We start from the raw sequence: 21,294 nt of genomic DNA, 5'->3' as shown, positions 1-21,294 counted from the left end.
TGCTTTTGACCTTGTTGATATGGGCTGACATCGGCCAACGGCGATTAAAATGTTTGGCGGGAAAAGTAGACAGATGATTAATTGGCTGATTAGTTATTTAAAAAAAAAAAAAATACTGTACTCCCGCCCTCGGGTGTTTGTCATTGGCCAGTACGATATAAGACCTGTGATTGGCTGGCCTTAATGTTACATTCATAGACCAGCGTAAAAAGGACTCGGTACATGCAATTTGGAGCCAGTAATACATATAACACCGATTTAAGATATCACCATCTTGAATAAACGACTAGGATAATGGATGGATGGATGAATGTTCATATCACGATTTAGCTATCATGATAAATCGTTCAATGATAGGTTGTTCCAGATTAGATTGCCAGCAAACAATATCGCACCAGTTTTTAATGAGTGAACTCAATGGTAACATTTGGTGACACAAAATATCTACTAAAATGAAAAAAAAAAAACTCATAACACACACTCACGTAATAAACTTTTATCCTTTAGTGGGTGGTTGCCGAAGTGCATTGACAATACTTTTAATGCAAATTTAATATGGCCCTGAAAAAGGCCTCTTATGAGGAGTGTAGATCATGTGCGATTGAGTTATGGTGGTCAAACACCATAATAAACAAGCAGCAGAGTCTTTTGTAGAAAATTTTATTCAACATACATTTTCCAGCAAAAAGGCAATATACAGGAATAGTTGTCGTACACTGCTGCTACACTGAGGATTTTCAATTGGAAACAAAAAAAAGACGTGATTCTGTGGGTCATCTTTGTACTGTACTTGGAGACAAGACAAAACCAATGTAGCTTGAAAAACAAACGTAACAGAAAATATTTGTCAAATGGTACATCAGGAACGCAAAGGAAAAAAAACCTACACACAAGAAATATGAACAACTGGCTCCTTCTGTACCCCACAACAAAGGCTTGTGTTGCTCTTTAAATTTTACATGTTCATATTTTTAAATATACAATTTGTAAATGTTGTCTTCACAGAGCCACACTAAGCACTGAGGCGCATTCCATCTGTGCTTAAAAAAAAACATTGGGAATTTAGTGTTTCTTACAATGCTGGTTTTTGTCCTTTACACAATCCTCAAATGTGCCAGCTCGACAAGTATGCTGCTCCCTACCACACAGGACAATGCGCTTACTGCTCCCAACCACCAGGGGGAGACATACTCAGAGCAGATGTGAGAGAGCGAGTGATGGATGGATGGAGAGATGTCAGAGCTGCTTTGGTGCTCCAAGGGAGGAATGACTGAGAAAGCGGCCAACTATTAAACAAGAGAACCCCAGGGACTGCGTGTCACCCATAAATCCAAACTGACAAACATTTTCCAGTCCTGAGCTCTCTGACGTTAAGTGCCAGCGTGCAAGATGAAATACAGACAAATACCCTCCTCATTTTTAACGGCGTTTTATTTTTTTTCTTTAAACATTTGCAGTGGATTCTTATTACTATATCATAATACAAGTTCTGCAGAAAGACACAAAAAATAGTCTCCCAACAAAACTAAGTGAGACAACTGTGCGTAAACGTGGAAATACTTATTTCGTTGTTGCACTAAAAGGGCGAGAGCAGAAAATGTAAGAAGCACACTCGGGCAGCGTAAAAAGATGGATGCCAACAGCTCCCAGCTGTTTTGTTGTGGAGAAATTGTTCATCCTCCCTGCCAGTTAGTCCTCGCAAACGTACTTCTACTCAACTCTCCTCACAGCAGCAAGTCTTCATTTAAAATCAACCCACCCAAGAAACAAAAACAAAAACAATTTAGGCGGAGCAGGGAAAAATTAAGTCTAGAGCTTTATGTATATTTATAAAGATATATACATTATAGTATAATATTTTATCTTGTGTCACACTTCTCCACATTAAAATCCAAATTCATGTCCGCCACATCCAGGCAACAACACAGGCAGTCAACAGTTAAGAGAAGCCAGAGAGAAAAAAAATAAAGAGGGGAGTGGCTTTAAAAAAAAAAAAAAAAAAAAAAAAAAAAAAAAGCTCGGCAAAACGAAAAAAAAAAAAAGTTGTAGTTGCAGTTTATGTTGGAGTTGAAAGAGAATCCATCAGCTGCAGCAAGATGGGCTGAAGACAAGAGCCAGTGCGGAGCTCGCTTGTGTCCGGGCGGGGGAGGGGGCTGAAAGTGATGAGCACACGTACGAGCGCCCGCATACTCGCTCGTGCGCGCGTGCACACATACACACGCTCACTCAAGCGCACACTTCCACGCGCGCACACACGTGAGGTTGGTTACAGTCAGTTATGGTGTGAAGTAGGCAGGGAGGAAGAGGAAGAAGAGGAGGAGGAGTAAGAACGGGCTGCTTTAGTTGTGGATTTTGATTGCTTTCTCCAGGTAGGTATAGCGACCTCTCTTTGGAGCTTTGTTGAAATGATCCAAGCCTAGCCAGGGGCGCGGGTGAGACATGTTTCCTGCGGTTACACGGGGGAGAGAGATATCTTTGTCAATGGGATGCTTCCCGCAATGAAGTAACACTTCAAATGTGCTGTCTGGGAAGTGCGCTGGCATCGGTAAATACCTGGCTGCGGTTCAAAGTCTTTCAGGTTGACCTCGTACTCGTCTTCAGTTATGTACTGATGTCGGCCCATCATCACAATGGCAAACTTGAACTGCAGTATGGTGAGCACAAGAAACGTCACAGATAAGTGCCAGAAAACAGCAGCGATAGTGGAGAAGCTCTTTGAGTAGCTACACGTGAGACGTACCTTCTCAAATTCTTTCTCTTGGATCTCCAACATGGTCTGGATCCTCCGCATCACCTCCCGAAAAGATTCACCCTATTGGGAGGGCAGAAACAAGTGAGAAACGCACGATTGTGCATGAAACGCAAACAATGCAAACACAAACCTGTCTGATTTTGAGCAAGAAGGGGATCCCAAACGTGCCAAAGACTTCCTTGTGGAAATGAGCGACAGGGATGAGCAGTTCACTGTCCTTGTCCAGATCCACCTGGTCCACAGGAATCTCCTGGATGACCAAGACCAACAAGCGTCAGAGTAGCTATGGAGTCCACTAGACATTTGTAACACTATGCCGACTCAGAAAACATGTTGGAATACAAAAACATTGGCACATATCTTTTAAACCACTGAATTTGCTCAAATGGCGGCTGTGCAGAATTAAAGAGTTGCACATTGGGATGTTCATGGTATATTCTTGTTGAATCAGCAGTGATAATGGTGATAATTGTGGTAAATGTTTTCACATATATAAATGAATATATTATTATAATCATTAACAAAAGTACCTTGCACAAATGTCATTTCAGAGGTGTGTCATAAACTGGAAGAGCTTCACAAAGCTCATGCTCATATTCAAATGCAACTCCACACCACCCATTTTTTTTTCTTCTTAAAAAATGCAGCGGGTCACACTGACGCCTTAGCAGGAGTTATTAAAAAGTCAAGCAAGCGCACGCAGACAGGTGCACATGCATTACCTCTATTCTGAAGGTGCGACTGGCAGCCGGAGATAAACATTCTAGAAGCTCGTCCTCCTGGTGAACCCCGATGATTTTATAGCTTACTATCTCTAACAGCCTGCAGGGAGGATGAAGGGAGGGTGGATTAATGCCCCGCAGACCATCTCATCATACCAAACAGGGCCCAGACAAAGAAAAAGGCCGAAACACAGGTGCACACACACTCGTAAGGGCGAGATACCTGAGCTTCTCTGAGCCTTTTTCGGAGAGCTCCACTGCCTTTTTACATTCATCCAACAGGTCGCGGACACAACCGTGTTTGTCAGGGTAGAGGGTGATCTCCTGCAGAGAGCAGGGGTGTGGACTGTTCACATCACACATCAGGGGGTGCGTGCATGCATGTGCGTGCCTACCTCCTCTCTGAACTGGCTGTTGAGCCATATGGATTTGAAGCTCCTCCTGTTCTCAAAGTCAGTGATCTTCATTTTCAACTGCATGTGTGGGAGGAAAAAAATAAAATAAAATAAATAAACATTCATGAATATTGTATGGTGAGTGTTAGTTTGCCAATTGCACGTTTTGGTTTTCGGGCCATGATGAACTCTACTACCTTATTTCAACGACAAGGGGTGTGGTCGCACTGGAGGTAAATTTAAATTGTAAATTTGCACTTGGCTGAGTAAGCTCATCTAGGGCTTTGTCACCAACTTGTGGCATCTGTAGGCAATTCTTGGATTAGCTATGTTACTACATTTTAAAGTCTATCTGCATCACCAGAGACACCCCATCTAATTATGTTTGCAGAGCAGGGACCCATCTAGATTTTCAATCCTAATGTTAGATTATTTGGGGCAACATTAGTTTAAAAGTGTTTTAATTTATTTGTATATTTAAAAATTAAGTGCCACAAATGCTATAAGAAAGACGCCTAGGGAGTACTTCACTAGGTTATTTCTATTTTACGGATTTCACTTATTGTGGTGCATCAGTGGCCTAAGGAGCACTTTCCTACGCAATGTGGACCCAAACCAAAGAAGACCGAAAATCAACAAAAGCAAGAAGTTCTCACTTGCTGATAGTAGAGTTTCTTGGGCTGCCGCGGCTTAAAGAATTGCAGTAGGTCCCGCAGCGTTCCCTCATAGTTGTGTCTGAGAGGATTCCCTGGACCGTCCCTGTACCTGGCCACCACACCACCAGGCAGGGGGGAGGATGGAGAAAAGGACGAGGGAGGGGAAAGGAGGCAGAGGGGAAGGGATGGCGGGCAGGAGGGAAGAAGATGCGAGAGGGGAAAGGGGGGCAGAAGAGGTGGGAGGAAGAGGGGACACAACAAAATAAGGTGGGGGGGGACAGGTTATGCAACATTTCTACGGCATGTCATCAAAGTCAACCGTGTCAATGACAGCACATGCAGGCCTCTTTTTTCGTGTGCGCGTGTGTAAGAGACGAGCCTCCTACCCCTGTGACTTAAAGAACTGTAGCAGCATGGGATCTGTGTTCAACCTCTGGGCTACCGTCTTCGCCACCTAACAAAAAACAAAACAAAAAAAACATGGAAATGTTACTACTCGCAGGACACGCCTCATCTCAACTAGTTTACATTTTTTATTTCACTTCCACAACAGCAATGAGAGATCATTGTCATAATTCCGCCTCACTGCACCAGGACAATTGATTTGAAGTCACCCAACATATCCAGGTGTTGTTTCCCTCCCCCTCTCTTAGCAGAGCTATACCTGAAAATAGTTCATGCGGTTGGACAGTGTGACCACAAAGCCCGGGTCATTGTGGATGGTCTTGTCACAAAAGATGACATCTACTCGGTAGTAGAGGTCCCGGAAATATTCCTTGGCCGTTGGGAGCTCGCTGCTGTCGTTCTCGGGGTCGTCCCTGCGCAATTTAGGGAAAACAAGGCAGCAAGATGTGTGGCTTTGTTTGGCAAGAGCAAACTGGAAAACAAAGCCTGAGCAATGGCGCTTACTTCTGGAAGACAATGATGTCCCCATCCATGAGTTCATCCAGGGCCTTGTCCAGTGAGACATCGTAGTCCTGAATCCGCTCTGTTAGATTGGGTTTAACTTCCTGTAACAAACAAGGCATTGAGGGACATGTGCTTTGGAACTGCAAAGTGAAGGTGTTTTCTGTGCTGTATATGTGAGAAAACTAATGCTATAAATGTGTAAAAGGAGAGAATGTCAGAAACAGCTTTTAAAAAAAGAAGCAAAGTGAGAAAGAGCGTGGAACGTGCCAACAAGTGCGCGCTACACAAATAGATCACCTCATAGAGGATAAGGCTAGTTTCCTGCTGAAAGCCTGCTCGCTCACACATGACTGGTAGCAGGTCTCCTGGTAACACATAGAAGAGCAGAAATAAACACACTGATACGTAGCGCTGTATAAAGCATGCTGTGTTTTCTAGATGGGGCTGCTACTGACTTATTTTGCAGGATATAGGCGTGTAGATATGTCCACAATAATTTAAGCTTCTTGTTTTCGGGTCATACATCTTCAAGAACAACATGACATCACCTGAAAGGACAAGAGAGACAAGATCGTCACAAAATACTCAAAACACAATATCATTCCAAATTAAAAATGTATGAATGCCAATTGTTCAGATTTGATGTTTAACATCCAGTAGAAGAGGCCACAAAATGATTAAGACTCAGGACCCAAGTTAGGTCATAGATAGTTTGTTATTGGAAGACTAATGTGGCAACAAATTCTAGAAGGTTGACATTCCAATGAGGAACTCATACTTCGGGTGTTCTGCATAGTGTGCTTTAAAGGTCTACCCAAATTCAATGTGAATAAATTAATGTTGAAACCATGTGACTGATTTGGATGGGGAATGCATTACGGTACGTACGATCTTTGTCAAACTTGGGTAGCGTGGCACCACTGGCAGCCAATTCGGGATCCACTGTCTCCAGAAATATTGTCCATGGGTTCTCGTTGTCACTCAAGCCAATCATCTGAAAGAAAATCCAAAGTAAATGACGAGCCGCGCTGGATAATCAAGAGAAAGAGACCCGTCTCAATCACTCACCGACTTGTTGCAGTCAGCCTCGTAGTCGAGCATAGCGGGCCGCTTAGTTCCGTTGCTACGGGCTTGCATGGGCCACAACCTCATCTGCTCCTGTGGGAAACCCTGCAAGCATTCACACAGTGCAATTGGAAAATCATAATGGAGCCATATCTGCACGTGTCATGTAAACAGATTAGACTGTTGACTAAACAATTCTGTCTTTGGGCAGCCAACTGCTGCCTTATATTGTTCAGATGTCTGACAGCAGCATGACTTCTTTTCACTGGGTGAATGAGGACAATTTGCTTGAGTCGTGCTTTTAAAGTGCACTCCGTCCCGGGCATCAATAAAAGATGCCTTATTTGCCGGTCGAATGTATTATAGATAAGTCAAGTTATCAACAAACATGTTTTGGTCCATTTGATGTTTTCACAGCGCTACCTCATTTTCTCAGTTCCTGTTGACATTCTAGGAGGCAATAGGAGTGATCTTGATTGTTTTATCGGGGTGCATTTTGGCATGCATGCAATTCTGCAGTGTAACATTAAATGAATCAGAGGTGAAAATGACGTGGTTTAAAATCCCAACAACTGACTGGAATCATGGAAAGCAAACATAAGCAGCAACAACAAAATAGGAGCGAATGACCAAAATAGAGCAAAAGGCTCAACATGGCCTGGCCTGAGAGTATTCCTCACCATGGTCTGGGAGAGGTTCTGGACAAACTCTTGCAGCGTGGAGCTCTTCAAGACTTTGAAGACTGTGTACTTCACCTTCTCCTCATCATACATGTCATTACCCTGATGACCACAGAACTGGTCCTCTGTCACCATCTGCACAGAGTGGGGGGAGTCACAGAATGAATACACATCACAAAGAGGACAATGGAGTGACTAAACTCAGATGCATAAATTGTTTAAACAGTGCTTTTAAACGCATGCTTTTCCTGGGGTCAATACCACTGGACAGTTAAGCTCAACGTTTCGTCCAAATATGATGCTAATTTAGAATCACTGAATGTGGAACAACAAAACAAAATGGCAAATTTGAATACAAAACATATATAATGCAGTACTTTCTGGCGAAATGTTCAGCGATGTCAAACGACATTGCCACAAAACCGTCGGTTGAGCATTGCTTCTATAGGTTTCTGCAGAAGATCGGATGGTGACAAAAACAAATGTTGACTGTCCACTGCAGACAGCCTGACAAGACCTTTTTGTACATCAAAACTAAATAGACCGCTTCAACATAAACCATGTCAGCGACCATTATTTGGACCAGCGAAAATTTAACAATGAAAACTCTAGAAAGAAAAAAAACATTACAAAAGCATACATATTTTACAGACATGTCATGCCACATAAACAACGTAACAAAAGAAAACTCAGATTCGCTTAAAAAAAATGGCAGGACTCTTGCACACCAACATTAACATATTTATGTCACATAAGCATGCACAAAAGTTTTCCGCAAAGCCGAGATTGGCTATTGCTAATAAGATGGGCCATCAAACAAAATCCCACCACTGTTTCACCACTCAGTGATACACAATTCATCATTTGTATTTCGCAACACAAAGAAAGCTACTGCTACAACACTAATAATGAGCATCTATGCGGGAAGCACGGCCCCCCTCATTGCAACAAGTCAAATGTTGATGCAGTAACTCCCGACAAAATATTGAACGTTGTCAAAAGAAAATACGATGGAAACCATCCATTCCTCTCCAGGTTATGATCACTCAAACCAAGAATAACTAAACCTTTACATTGTTAAGTTGCACTGAGAGTAAATTGATTAGTCATGCCTAGAGGGTGACATGCTCTGATGGTAGGTTAGCATGGGAGCAGAGAATCTAACGTTAAGAATGTAATTTTTTTTTTTTATTCAAGAACACTTTACTTGGTTTGGTAACTAACCACACAGCTACAAAAAACATTCAACGCAAACAACTCCTTCAAGTACACCTCCAAGCAGCTCTGTACTGATGCCACGGCCTTGAGTTAGCCATCCAAAACAAGCACGCAGGCACACAAACAAACATATGCAACAATGCCAACCATGAGCTAAATATCATCCAGAGATACACATCAGCTAATGGCGTTAACACGCATCCTATAACTCAGTTTAGTTTCCAATTCAAAGTGACAGACTAGCAAACGTATTAAGCAAGAAATGTTAACAGTTGATCCGAAAAGCCAAAACAGTTGCCCTTTAAGGGAATTAAGTCAAGTCAGACTTTTTTTACAACAGTATCTTCTATACAGTCCCACTTAACATTATTCTGACTGTAACTAACTAGAATCATATTTTTGGATGGAGGGCATGCTACACTGATGAATACTGCGTTTGTCTCAATTTCAGTCGACCTCACGAGGCAAAATGAAAAAAAAACAAAACAGGTGGATTTTGCTGCTTAATTCATTATTCCACAAACCCAATTTCAATCAGAATGCGGTGTTTAGACGAGTACTGTCAAGATTTTTTTTTATTCTTTAAAAGTGACTGGTGATGTATTTGGCCAATCTCCATTACATTTCTATTGAAAAAAATAATAATAAAAAAAATAACAACACTTCTAATTTCCCACCTGAACTTGCATGTAGAGATGAGCCTCTTGACGCTCCTTCCGCTTCTGTGCCTCCACCCTCTTTTCCTCCTGCAGACGCTCCACCAGCTGCTGGGGTATGTCCACATCAGTCATGGGTAGGAGCACCTCACCTGGGATGAAAAGGAAAAAGTGTGTGTGAGCTCAGCCCATTACTTTCTCACCCTTATGCAGCCTTTCAAAAATGGCTGCACTCCATAAATCCTGCCTTACGTACTCAGCTTGGACTCCCGTATGTAGACCAACATGTACGCGTTGGTGCAGTGGCGAACAGAGAGGTCGTCATCGTGTCCACCATAGTTGTGCTCAATGGCCTCCTCTTTGGTGCAGCGCGATACCACGTCGTCATCAAACTTGCACCACTGCAGCAGAGCAAAGAACGGGCAGAAAGGGTGGGAGGGAAGAGCCGCACAGAGCACTTGAGACAACCATTTACATATGTTGAACGACACAACAGATGCATTCAAACATTGCTGTGGCTGATGTTCTTAGAGTGATCTGCTGATGACAAGGCAAGAGAATTATTACGCAACACTGCTTTTAAATGAGTAGGTTCACTTAAGTAACCATCAAGTTACAATTTAAGTCTCATTTATAAAATACATTTGGTGGCCCAACAGATGGCCAATTTGGACATCTGCATCTGAAATAGTGGAACGTCATCATCAAACAACACAGTTGGCAGAAGCATCAGCCACACACAAAAATACCAAACCACAGAATTTTTGGTGAAATGTATATATAAAAAAATTGTTCTCACTATTGGCTCCTTGACACTCACTTTGCCGTCTCCTTTCGGGTTAAGATAGACGACGTAGTGACCGCCATGGTTGTCCCCACTGTGCACGAGCACGGCGTGCAGGATGTAGTTGGCCGGGTCCTTGGAGTCTGGCTTCTGAAGGAACTCATCCAGAGGTAACTGATCTGGAAACTCAAATCTACGGAAGACAGGAGGATATCGAGATGTTATATATAGAATATAGAATATAAATATAGAAGGAAAAAAACACAGTGAACGAGTTTAAAAGTAAAGCAAGCAAGAATCAAAGAAAGAGAAGGGCTTGATCAAAGTGCATCACTTTACGTTCAACAATGCGAAGCAGAGATGGGCAACCCTGACGATTGCCTTGGCCAATTATGTTTAATCCATACACCCTGCCCTACGGCTTCAAGGTAATGGAGGATATTGCCACACGGCTGACTCACAGCGTGCAAGCTTGGAGAGAAAAAAAAAACAAAAACTGTGCGCTCAGCTAGTGTCACAGTGAACTGTTCCAATAACAATTAAAGCACTATCTTGCCCAACAAGGTCACAGGCTGCTCTTTACAGAGAACATGTCAAAGTGATACCGCTGCTGCAAATGTGCTGATCCACATCAAAAAGATGAAAATTAATCTAAATTCAAGTGTGTTGCAGGTAGCGCTAACGTCTCACGTGAGCTGTGTGACAATGTACACTATGAATAGATCACAAATTAAAAAAATAAATTAAAATAAATTTTAAAAAAACTTCCAACTGCTGTACCTGTCATTAATCTTGATGTTTTGGTCAGTCTGCGGATCATACATGAACCTCATCAGCTGCAGGTGAAGGATTGGTGGGAAAGTGAGAAACTTCACTCCTTTTTCAGCCTCCTATAGACCAAACAAGCAAGTACCTGGTAAGGACATTGCATCCTGAATTTTGACTTGAATGCTCGCATGACAGGCGGTGGGATGCCCTTATTAGGCGAGACCAGCGATTCCCAACCACTGAGCAGCGGCCCAGTGTGCTGTGAGAGACCATCTGGCATGCCGCCAGAAATTATCCAATTTCACTCAATAGGTCCAAAAAAATTATCTTTAAGATAGCTATGCAATCCAAGTATAAATGTAGGCATATCAATTAAATTTAATTTCATTGATCTTCCTGTTTAGGATTTAAAAATAAAAAATAAATACACGGATGGATTTATTTGGGAAGACATACTAAGGGAATAAATGATTGTGGTCAAGTGACAATTCTACATTACCTGTAAGCCATGCTCTCCGGCATCATATTTGTTGTCGCCATCTAACTGTTCAGTTGCAACATAATCCTTAAATGACTCAAAAACTGGAGAAAGGAGGAGAGCATTCATCAGAAGAGAAATCAAGCCATTAAAATTAAGAGATCAATTTAGTGTTTTTTTTTGTTTTTTTTTAATCAAGAACACGGATTGATCAGTATGTGATGTTTATATACACACTTGTCAGGTCGTTGACCTACACACTACTCAATTCAAACAATTTACTTTCTATTTAATTAAGGAATAACACATTATGACTGAAAGAGCCACGGCGTCTTGGCTCATAATGACTGTAGCACTATTCTCACAGTTTAAAAAGCCCAAAGGTTGTTATGCTCATACTCACTGTTCTTCTTTCCTTTTATACTAAGCTGGATGTCATAGTAATCCTCTATCCGCTCTGATCGGTAGTCCACATGCTTGCACTGGATGTATGACTGAAGAGAGACACACGTACACGTTTATGAAACCACAGTGGCCTAAATGGCCACTACTCAAGATAATTAGCAAATTTGTTTTGTAACTACTAAACTTCAAACATGATGTCTGTCAAAGAGAATGATGAAGAGAGAAAACATACCACCATCTTTCCCCTGAAGAGTTTAGGGATGGTTCCCTCAACACACGTGCCTTTCATTTTGTTCTCAACATTGTCAAGGAGCTGAAAGACACAAAAACCCAAATTTTCGTTTACGGCGTTAACACATAAACTCAGAGATGTTTTATTAACAGTGGTTTTGCAAGAACTCACCACCCTGCAAAGCTCTTGAACATCATGTTGCATGAAACTATCTAGAGTTTCCCATCTGCAAAACATACAAATAGCAGATATTTTAGGATATACTAGCTACAGATTGACAGAATTCTCGGACTTGAAGCACCACAGTGCCTCCATTCATTCACCTGAACAATAAGACACTCCAAAAGATTTACTTCTGCTGAGAATAACTTTTGCATAATGCTGAGTAGTTGTAGTAGTCATAATTCTATATTTACTTACCACCTGACAGGTAACAGTTGTAATTTGTTCACTAACAAAGATGTGACAACATATCATATCAGATTACTTACTAAAACAGTTAAGTACATCCCGAATGCCAATGGTGCAGAACAGTGGTTCTCACTGATTGCAGAGTAAAAATGAAATAACTTTACATAGCACTTTTTCAGACTACAAGTCACACTTGTTTCCAAGTTTAGCTGGTCCTATTATGAAAAGTTCAGGTGTGAAGAGTGTAAATTGAAATTAGAGCGCCAACTGAAGCTCAAAGTGCCCATTCCTCAACTGTGTTGACGTTCTTTCGGTGGTTGGGGGAATACTTTTGGTGCATGACTGCCGCGGGCCAGAGAGTGGTGGTAATGCACCAACGGCAACTCACATTTCTCAGTTGATTCCTCCCAAATTGAATGGGCTGTCACTTGTATAGCGCTTTTCTAACCATGGTACTCAAAGCTCTTCACACTATTACCACATCTGTGTCAAGTCAATTTAGTGTGCAATTTTCTGATGCCGTGAAAAAAAACAAACAGTGCCAAAAGGTGCAACAACTGACCAAATTCTACCTTTGGCCAAAATGCGCCGTGGGATTCTAGTTAAGGAAACCCTTTTTAAATTAAACAGAAAAACATTTCAAATGAAGCTAAAGTTTCATCCAACAAGGACTTGTTAGCTGCCATCAACACGGGGTGCGTTTGAAAATTCACTCAAGCCCCGACGCCACTCTGACAGAGCGCAAATTTGGAGAGGCAGAGAACTCTCCCCTCCCATTGGGTTCCAAAAGCAGCTTTTGTTATAAAGAGATGTCCAAACCCACCCACGACTAGCAAACGAGGACCCAGGGCCCACGTCAGAGCGCCACTGTTCTTTGGCCTCGATTTTTGTAAAAATTAACATCCGCCCCATAATTGCAACTTAAGCTTTCTTTCTTCTTCATAATGTATTTTTGTCTTTGAGATTTACATATTAAAAAGCAATCGATAATCTGTAAACAAAAAAATGATACTTGCGAAACAATCAACTAAAAAAAAAAAAAAAAAGTTTAAATATGTTACCCAAAGGACTTTGTGAGTTTCTTGGTGCCAACAGGCTTGTCGCTGTGTTGCAGCTCATAGAAAACCCTCTGCAATGCCAGAGGAACACTCTTGGATGAGTCGTCTCCCTCTGTGGGCATCATGTACACGGCCTGCAATGATTGGATTGACATACTTTGGAATTTTTTTCCCCAATATGATCATTCCCAAAATAACTATTTTGACAAAAAACATTTGGAATTGAAACAGTGTCAGGAGTTAAACATGTGAAAACACCAAAAACAAACTATCCTACCCGACGTAGTTGGTTAGTGAAGAAGAGTGTCTGTAGTAGGCTGTTCATGTAGCAGGTAGCTCCTTGGTTCTTGAGCCCAACATAGCCTGTGTGTTTCTTTGAGTCCCAGCTGGTCACATAAAAAAAACAAATGTTACTGTCTGAATGCAGCAAGCCTTCACAGACAGAGAAGCTGTGGGGCTCAGACAGCCATGACCCAAAAAAGTATTAAAAGCTACATACGCCACTCCGTGTGGGGCATCTGCCTGGACGTAAACCTCAAATGTGACTTTGTCGTCATCAATGAAGCCTCTCTCTGGGTCAGTAACATCCTGCAAAACAATGCCAGACACAAAGCTCACATCAAGGGCACTAGAAGGTGGAAAGAAACGCCTAACTGGGTAAAAAGAAAAGCAAAGGATTGACCAAATATAATATGTATAATTCAAAGGTCCCTATTTAGAGTCTCAATATGTGCATAGACTTACACTCCATGACATGAAGTTGGAAAAGCCCCAATCGTTCTCTTTATGGAAGAAAAGGTGACCAATCCTGCGACTGAATGACTTCTCGTCGTCTTTGTAGTTGATGATCTTCAGCATCGCCTGGGCATGGCACGACCATGACCTGAACACGACACAATTAAGTGCCATTGTTATTATCCAAAAAGGTTTGCCTCACATTTTATTGGACAGGTTGTTTATGATGCGAGTCGGTACGAGCAAAGTCAAAATATTTATAAATTAAACACTAGCAGGGGCACAGACTCCTAATTGAAAGAGTAACACCTACGTGGAGTCTGATTCTGCATTACACTGCAAGAAGAAGCCCACGCTCTTCTGGTGTGGCCGGTCAGCGTAGAAGCGCGGCATCACCATGATCTTCCATGGGAGGTTGCGGACAAAGCAGGACGGGCTGAGAACTGACTCACTGAGGCGACTGAAGCGCTCCACCACAAACCTAAAGGTTGCTTCTGACCGCCAACTGGTGTCTGGAGTGAGTGAAAGGGAACAAATAAGAAAGAGAAGGCCTCGAGCTCACACTGAAAAGTCGGTGAGAATAAGAATGTCAAAATACAAGTTTTGTGTCAATGCACACCCTCCTCACCGTCCTCCATGTCTTCCTCTGTGTTGTTGTGTCCGTCTGCCATGGCCATGTTACCATTGATGACTGGGTTGGCCGGAATTCTAGGAGGGTCGTCGGTGTCCCCAGCTGCAGAGAGAGTGAGAGTGAGTAAAAATGATTATATAGCACAGTTAGGCATGGTCCTATTACCGGTTTACCATGATTTTAAAAAGTTCAGGTTTTAATGAGCACTAATACTGGCTGTCACCGGTAATGAGCTCTCCTTTTTTTGTGTTTTTGAGGGCATGTTTGAACGGGGCACATATGATTGGCTACTTGCAGAGTTTAGTAAATGAGACGCCTCTTTGAAGTTAAATTAATTGCCTCTTAATGTTTTTTCCTCTTTTTCACCGCACAATGAAGGAGGGAGGCGAGGGAGCAAGAGGACATACTCCAACACAGATGCCTTTTTGCCTTGTTTAATATGCATTATCCCCCCCCTCCCCTCAAACAAAGGTTATCAGGTGGGGAATGTTTATTCTGTGCTCAATAGTCTATAGTTTGTTGAAGAACATTTTGTTGAATTGTTTTTTTATTTACCCAAATTTTGCTGAATAAGGTCTTTTTGGAGCTGTTATTTTAACAGTGACATTTTTGCTCATGGTTTTCATACCGTCAGAACCTAATACCATCCCATGCCTAATGTCAGGTGGACTGGAGGAGGAAAAACATCTGCCAAATTTTGTATGGAGTTAAAAAAAAAACTCTTAAAGGGATCATCCACTTGGGATGGTCCATTTTTTTTTTTTTTACAACAAGCTGATTTTGTTTATTCGTTTATTTTTAAATCAGGAAATTTATATTAGCTTGTCAATGTGTTGTCAAAATGTATTCAGTCATTTCTACTTGGGCCCACTTCAAACTCTGAAAACATCACAAAACAATAAGCCTTTCCATGACTAACTTAATTGAGAAAGAGGAAATGAGCAGCTTATGTGCAGGTTAATTGTTCGTTGGTCGCCATATGCCTTTACTTAACTTATGTTTTTCGCCTAAACCACTCATCCGGAAATGACGCATCCAGTGTGGCCAAACTGGCTGTAGCTTTGGTGCTCTGAATTTATTAACGTCTGACCATCCATTTTCTGCACTGCATAACCTCACTAGGGACGTGCGCTGGCAAGCTGGATTTATCAAGTCCAACGTTGAAATTTCACCTAAGTGGCTGTCGTGAAGCTCAGTGTGTGACATTGATGCAAAACTTAACAACAACACCTGTTGGGCTTGTTAATGAGGTGTTCATCCGAAATTTATGCCCACTCGCACCGTGGTCCTGACGGCTTTATGAATTGGCTGCAAGCGGTGGCGGACGCGAACATACTCAACAGCGCGCAGCCGTATGTTGGGATGGTCAGAAGCTGATTTTATTCTGCTAACCTCATCTGTTTAGCGGCCGCAAGCTAATTGCTGCCTTGAGCAGTGCCGTTACTTTTAACACCACCGGAGCGGCAACTGTTAGCCGTGTGGGAGAGAACCATGCCTGGCTGCTAGTGGCCATCTCCAGAGAATTTACAAAATTTCAGCGCATTAAATGTCCAAAAACTACAACCGGTTGCCATCGGGGTTCGTTCATCTCTTGTCCGCTTCTGCCTGTGCACATTGCACTCATAACTGGGAAGCTATTTCCATGGGACAACATATTTGTTCACTCTTAATAACCCAGAAACATAATACAAAGAACTTCCTTCGAAGGGTTTTCTCAATAGGTCATGTGAATCTGCAAATTTTCAGACAGTGACTAAAGCAATATTGACTTATTCGAAAAGGATGCCAAGTTGTAGGACTCCTCCAAGCCTAAAAAACAAACAGAGGAACAAGTCATAGACCACCCAATAACCTATATCCCCAGGCAACTGGCACTACAATGCTGCATGGAACTGTAACGCAACGCTCTGGAAAGCTACAGCTGAATCTCATTCAAATCATACAACCACAACCAAACAATGGATTCACCAAAAGAAAAAATATAGTCTGCGGAAGTTTAGACCTTTAAACAAACTGAAAAATCGGTGGTCCGGCGGAGCTGTGCACAGGTGATTCCTTGAGAATGAGATGGATTCTGACCACTTTTGTAAGCAAGTCTGGTTAAATTTGAACAAGTCAAGAATCAATATTATTTAATTAATATAATATTTAATATTAATTATACTTGACATGACTCCCTCTAGTAGATCAAGGTGTCAACAATTCAGAAAATGTTTTTCAATTATTTCCTGATAGCAATAAAGCATCTCTTCTCATGACAACTCTTGCCTTAATTTCTGACCCTAGACCTACTAAGAGTTGTCAAGGGAACAACAGCAACTGTTTGCCTGCCTGCCTGCCTTTAAAACTAATAATATGCATCCATGTTTGTCTGCTTCCTCTGAATTTGAGGAAACAAAGGGTATCTCCTCCACCCCTCCAGTTGACATCCAAAGAAGTGATTTTGCTTTCTTCAAGTACATTACACAAATTAACATTAAAATGTTGATTGATTTTCCCATGCACCGAGTCAGATTTTCTAAAAGTAAGAACTCAAATGACTTGATGAAGGACTTCTCACTTGGTCGGTTTTCTAAAAGTAAAAACAGAATTAAATGCAGTATTGCAGGTGCCAGACAAAATCTGCATTTTGTATGTTTCCAAGAACTCATACCTAGACGTAAAAATACAATGTAGAATAGTTGTTTTATACTTCATTATACACAGTAGAAAACAAATAATGCAAATCACACACATTTTGCGCTGAAAAACAGGACCGTTTGGGGCTGGATTTAGCAACAAATGTTTTTTTTTTTTAAAAGTGATCTCTTTTGCAACTGTGCATCAAAACTTAAATCGCTGGCATCAGGCGGAATCCTTGTACCCGCAAATATATCACTTTTCAGGAGCCCCCATAACCATTACATGCATAATCAAAGAGAGGCAAGGCATTTTAGACTTTAGATTGCCGGCAACCCTCACGATAAAGAGCGGCTCAGATAATGGATGGATGGATTGATCACAATTTGGGAAAAAACAGACTCGCATGAGGATTAACCAATAGCATCGATTTTTGAAAAAAATAAATAAATATAAAATGACCTTAATTGATACATGTTTCAGCCCGACGCCAGCGTTTATACTTCTGGTCATTCTTTAACTAAGTTTAAAGTATCACGCAACACTAATTTCTGGATAAATTGTCTTCCAGCTGTTACAGCAGGGAAAAAAATATGGTTCATACACAGGTAATGAACAAGGTAAAATGACAAATAGGCTCGGGGCAGACCTTTAAGTGACGAGCATCAAATGTAACATTTAACTATAACAACATGTGTGCTGGTGAAGAATAATTAGCAGTGCGTTAAACCAGGAATTCAAATCAATGGGGATAAGTGACGCAGTGATGCTGAGGGCTGAAGTCTTGTACTCACTCAAATGATCATGGAGGGAAAAACACACATTTGAAATGGCGCTGGCGTTAAATAGGAACTGCTGCAATGTTGCCGTCAGATGTGCCCCGACTACAGAGTGGACTAACAAAAACAGAGATGATTAAAAATGGCGAGCTCCATGCCGTTTGGTCTGCCATACAATGAAGCAGCAAATCCCCGCGCTGCCCCAGTGTGGGCCTGGCCTGACTACGGCGGCAACGGTTACTAAACACACTGCCGCCATAGCAGCATTTAGTATCATTTGGAAAGACATAGGAGTGTTTTCCTCATGACTTGCTATCCCAATCGCACTCACGCCACAAATTAAACCATTGTCAATTTGGCAAACCGGGACTGACGCATCTGCGTTAGCCACTTAGCTCTTTAGCAAACACTTAGCCACCGTCCAGTCTCTTAAAGGCCGTCATTAGCTGCTGTGACAAGTTTCAGCTAGCAGGCTGCGAGAAATAACAGAGGACGCATATCGTCCAAAACTACAAGGCATATAAACGGTAAAACATACTTGGTGTTTAATTAAGATTTTAAACCGGTCTCATCGGCAAGGAAAAGCTTGCAAAACACAGGCCACCATTTTAGAACGCCACACACCCCCTCCGTCAGCGTTAGCGCGTGAAGCTAACTAACGTGCTAGCCAGTGGACGTACGAAGCCAAGTGGGCCTCGAGGTTAATTGCTTTCGAATTAGCTTCCTTGCTAGCAACATCCATACGTTTTACCAGCCTAAAATATCAGCTATTAATAAGAAGCCGACAACACTGTACACGAGCAACATTGCAATTATAGCCAAGTTGACTTGTTTTCCCGTTTGGGGCCCAGACAGAGTTCCTACCTCGCAGGGCCCGCTTGTGTACTCACGTCATCAAACAAGATGCTAACGCAAGTATCAACGAGAGGCTGGCATAACGAGAATTTGTCTAATAGCTTTTTGAGAGTAAGTCGGTCACGTAAAAATTGAATCGTGAGCTCTTCAGCAAAGAACAGGTGCCAGAAGCTGTCAAAATTCCACCTACCCGTAGACCCCAGTGAATATTTTATCATGCAAAATCCATATTAATTATCACACTAACAAGTCCACTGTTTACAAACACTTAAATTGGACATCAACACTAGATATAAATACCCCGCCTACCCGATCCCTTGCAACAAATGATCAAACACAGGTAGTGAATTAAACAAGACGAGATCTATCTCGGTACGTGAATGCTTCATAAGGCGTTAAACAGTCATGCTTGGGTGGTATTCTGTGGCATCCTCAAGCAAAACGAAGATGCAGGCACACACAAACTTAACAAGCTTAAAAGGCAAAATGAGGTCAGCTCCAAGCGAGAATGCAGCAATGGACGCGCAATCAGCATAAACGCAGCCGGTTAGCTCCGGGCCCTCATGTTTACTGTAAAGTTCAACTCCCCTCGCAAGGATGCAACTTCATGCACACTTGGTGCAAAAGTCGTCTATTGTGTGACAATTGCTTCTAAAGTACAATCACTAACCTTCCATTTCCATATCCTCGGGTTCACTGAGCTGCTGCTCGCCGGCTTTCTGTTGCTGCTGCGTGTGGTGGTGGTGGTGGTTCATGTTGGCAGCTTTTGTCGTTGCGATGCGGGGCTCCCTGATCTCTCGGTTGCCGTCGACCGAGACCAGTTCGGATGCGAACCAGGTTCTGGACTGCTGCTGAGGTGTGGTAAGATGCGGAGGTGGAGTGGACCGCTCGAATCTTGGCGGCCGGGCCTGTTCTGTTGCGACCTCGGCCTTGTCCGCTGTCAGCGCCGGGGAGTGAGGAGGGGAGGTCGGCGGGGGAGCGGGTAGAGAAACGCGGACGTATTTGCTCGCTATTCGCCCAATTTCGGCGCCTTTGGTGGGTGCGAGTAGCTGGCTGGCGGAGGATGTGATTACGGCTCGGGGCTCCAAGGAGGGAGGCCCGCTGAAAGGAGCTAAATTATTCCGGCTTTCCACCGGGTAGTGTGGAGCAAAAACACGACCCGCACCTGGTGGAACAAATAGCCGGTTTACAGCTAGCTTAGCTACCTGACACAAGGTAGCCGATAAAGGCTAACGATACAACAATGAAAACAAAATCTCTTGCGGTAGCCACACATTTAACAACTTTGCCTACGATATCCCCAGTCCGTGTGCTCCTCCGTGTGTCCCTCGTCTGGGGAAGAGCGTTGGAGAAAGCTATCCATTCAAACCAGGTTGCAAATCGGAATAGCTTGGACTGACGTTAATATGGAAGTTCGCGGAGACGAGAGTTGCCGCGGCCCCGACCCAAACAAATTCCCCACGAAAGCGTCCCTATTGACAAAAAGCGGCAAGCCGTCGCATTCCCGTCAAACAAGTGCCGTTCCCAAAGAGGAATGTGCGTGATCATGCAAGCGTTGGCCCTCGACACGCTCCTCCCGTCCGTTTGTGCGAGGCTCAATGTGTTGAGTCAAAATGGCGGACGCGATCTTCTACGAAATGTCACATCCGCATGGAGATCCAAACAGTGGCGGAGCCCCGCAAAGGTTCACTTCCACCGCTAACCGGCATTCGAAATTATCTCATCATATGCGCGCTATCTTTCGCTAAACTTACAAAAAGTACGACGAATTAAAAAAACGCCTTTACTCTGCTACATTAAAAAAAGACATTAAGTTGAAATGAACACTTTTAACGCATTGTCATATTCTTCTTTTTACCTGAACATTTTTATTACATGTTATTGTAACTGCAATCAAAATAAAAGTGTATTATCCATTTAACAATACGAATTAGTAATTCAATCCCTTTCATTAAACCTTCAACAATCAATACTAAATAGTTTGCATTTTAATTTTCCTTTTGAGTTATGACAAACATTTTTTATCAGTTTGAGGGTGGTGTTAACGAGCACAATGGAAAAACTGCAAGAAAGCAAGAAATTATGCTTTTTGGGGGTGGGGGGGCAGAAATAGACAAGCAGTGGCTCTCAGTGTTGTCCGGGTAACAATGCTGGTACGCGGGCGCCCTCTAGTGGTACCTCTAAAGAATCACTGTCAAGATGTGTATAGTTCAGTTATATTTAACTTTTCAGTTAAATTAAACTTGGTTATAATTAACTCTAAAATTAAATACATTTGCATTTAATCTTAAACAATTTTCTTTTACATTTCTTTAGGTACAATTTGTATTTAAAGCAAATTAAACTACATTTTTTTAAAAAAATATTTTCTTCCAAAGTAAGGGAAAGGGAGAATGATCATGGGACAACAGTAAGAAATTGTACTTTAAAATAATATGGGCAGTGATTGTCAGTGTTTTACAGATCCTACTCATGGTACGTGGACT

The 21,294-nt window shown here is 42.2% G+C and overlaps 1 protein-coding gene across 6 annotated transcripts; it reads right to left on the bottom strand.

The window, feature by feature from the left end:
• Positions 1 to 644: 644 nt before the first annotated feature.
• On the bottom strand, positions 645 to 20,459 carry usp7 (ubiquitin specific peptidase 7 (herpes virus-associated)). Of its 6 annotated transcripts, none has more exons than XM_088316974.1 (31): positions 19,479 to 20,459; positions 14,544 to 14,657; positions 14,238 to 14,436; positions 13,934 to 14,072; positions 13,689 to 13,777; positions 13,467 to 13,575; positions 13,193 to 13,323; positions 11,892 to 11,946; positions 11,721 to 11,801; positions 11,487 to 11,577; positions 11,105 to 11,187; positions 10,618 to 10,727; positions 9,874 to 10,030; positions 9,310 to 9,454; positions 9,075 to 9,205; positions 7,180 to 7,314; positions 6,503 to 6,604; positions 6,323 to 6,428; positions 5,890 to 5,982; positions 5,732 to 5,799; positions 5,435 to 5,535; positions 5,190 to 5,343; positions 4,912 to 4,979; positions 4,526 to 4,634; positions 3,870 to 3,947; positions 3,698 to 3,798; positions 3,475 to 3,574; positions 2,883 to 3,002; positions 2,741 to 2,812; positions 2,554 to 2,644; positions 645 to 2,446 (listed from the first exon to the last, which is right to left on the bottom strand). In XM_088316974.1, the coding sequence occupies exons 1-31, from the start codon at positions 19,561 to 19,563 to the stop codon at positions 2,340 to 2,342; spliced, it is 3,324 nt and encodes a 1,107-aa protein (XP_088173100.1). In that variant the 5' UTR covers positions 19,564 to 20,459; the 3' UTR covers positions 645 to 2,339. The 6 variants fall into 6 exon arrangements, with proteins under 6 accessions (XP_088173100.1, XP_088173096.1, XP_088173097.1 ...); XM_088316970.1 differs by having other exon boundaries at positions 9,853 to 10,030; positions 19,479 to 20,458; XM_088316971.1 differs by having other exon boundaries at positions 4,526 to 4,628; positions 9,853 to 10,030; positions 19,479 to 20,458.
• Positions 20,460 to 21,294: the final 835 nt, after the last annotated feature.

Source organism: Idiotropiscis lumnitzeri, chromosome 15, assembly GCF_059441095.1.
Source record: "Idiotropiscis lumnitzeri isolate Australia: NSW breed Sydney's pygmy pipehorse chromosome 15, RoL_Ilum_1.0, whole genome shotgun sequence".
Lineage (NCBI taxonomy): Eukaryota > Metazoa > Chordata > Actinopteri > Syngnathiformes > Syngnathidae > Idiotropiscis > Idiotropiscis lumnitzeri.
This window is presented reverse-complemented; position numbering and strand designations above follow the sequence as displayed.

Bases quoted from the DNA above. Each gene is read 5' to 3' on its own strand.
- usp7 (XM_088316970.1), bottom strand. From the start codon at position 19,563: ATGAACCACCACCACCACCACACGCAGCAGCAACAGAAAGCCGGCGAG. The intron at 14,658-19,478 runs GTTAGTGATTGT...CTCTCTCTGCAG, and splicing joins CGAGGATATGGAAATGGAAG to CTGGGGACACCGACGACCCT. The intron at 2,813-2,882 runs GTTTGTGTTTGC...CCCTCCCAATAG, and splicing joins TCTTGCTCAAAATCAGACAG to GGTGAATCTTTTCGGGAGGT.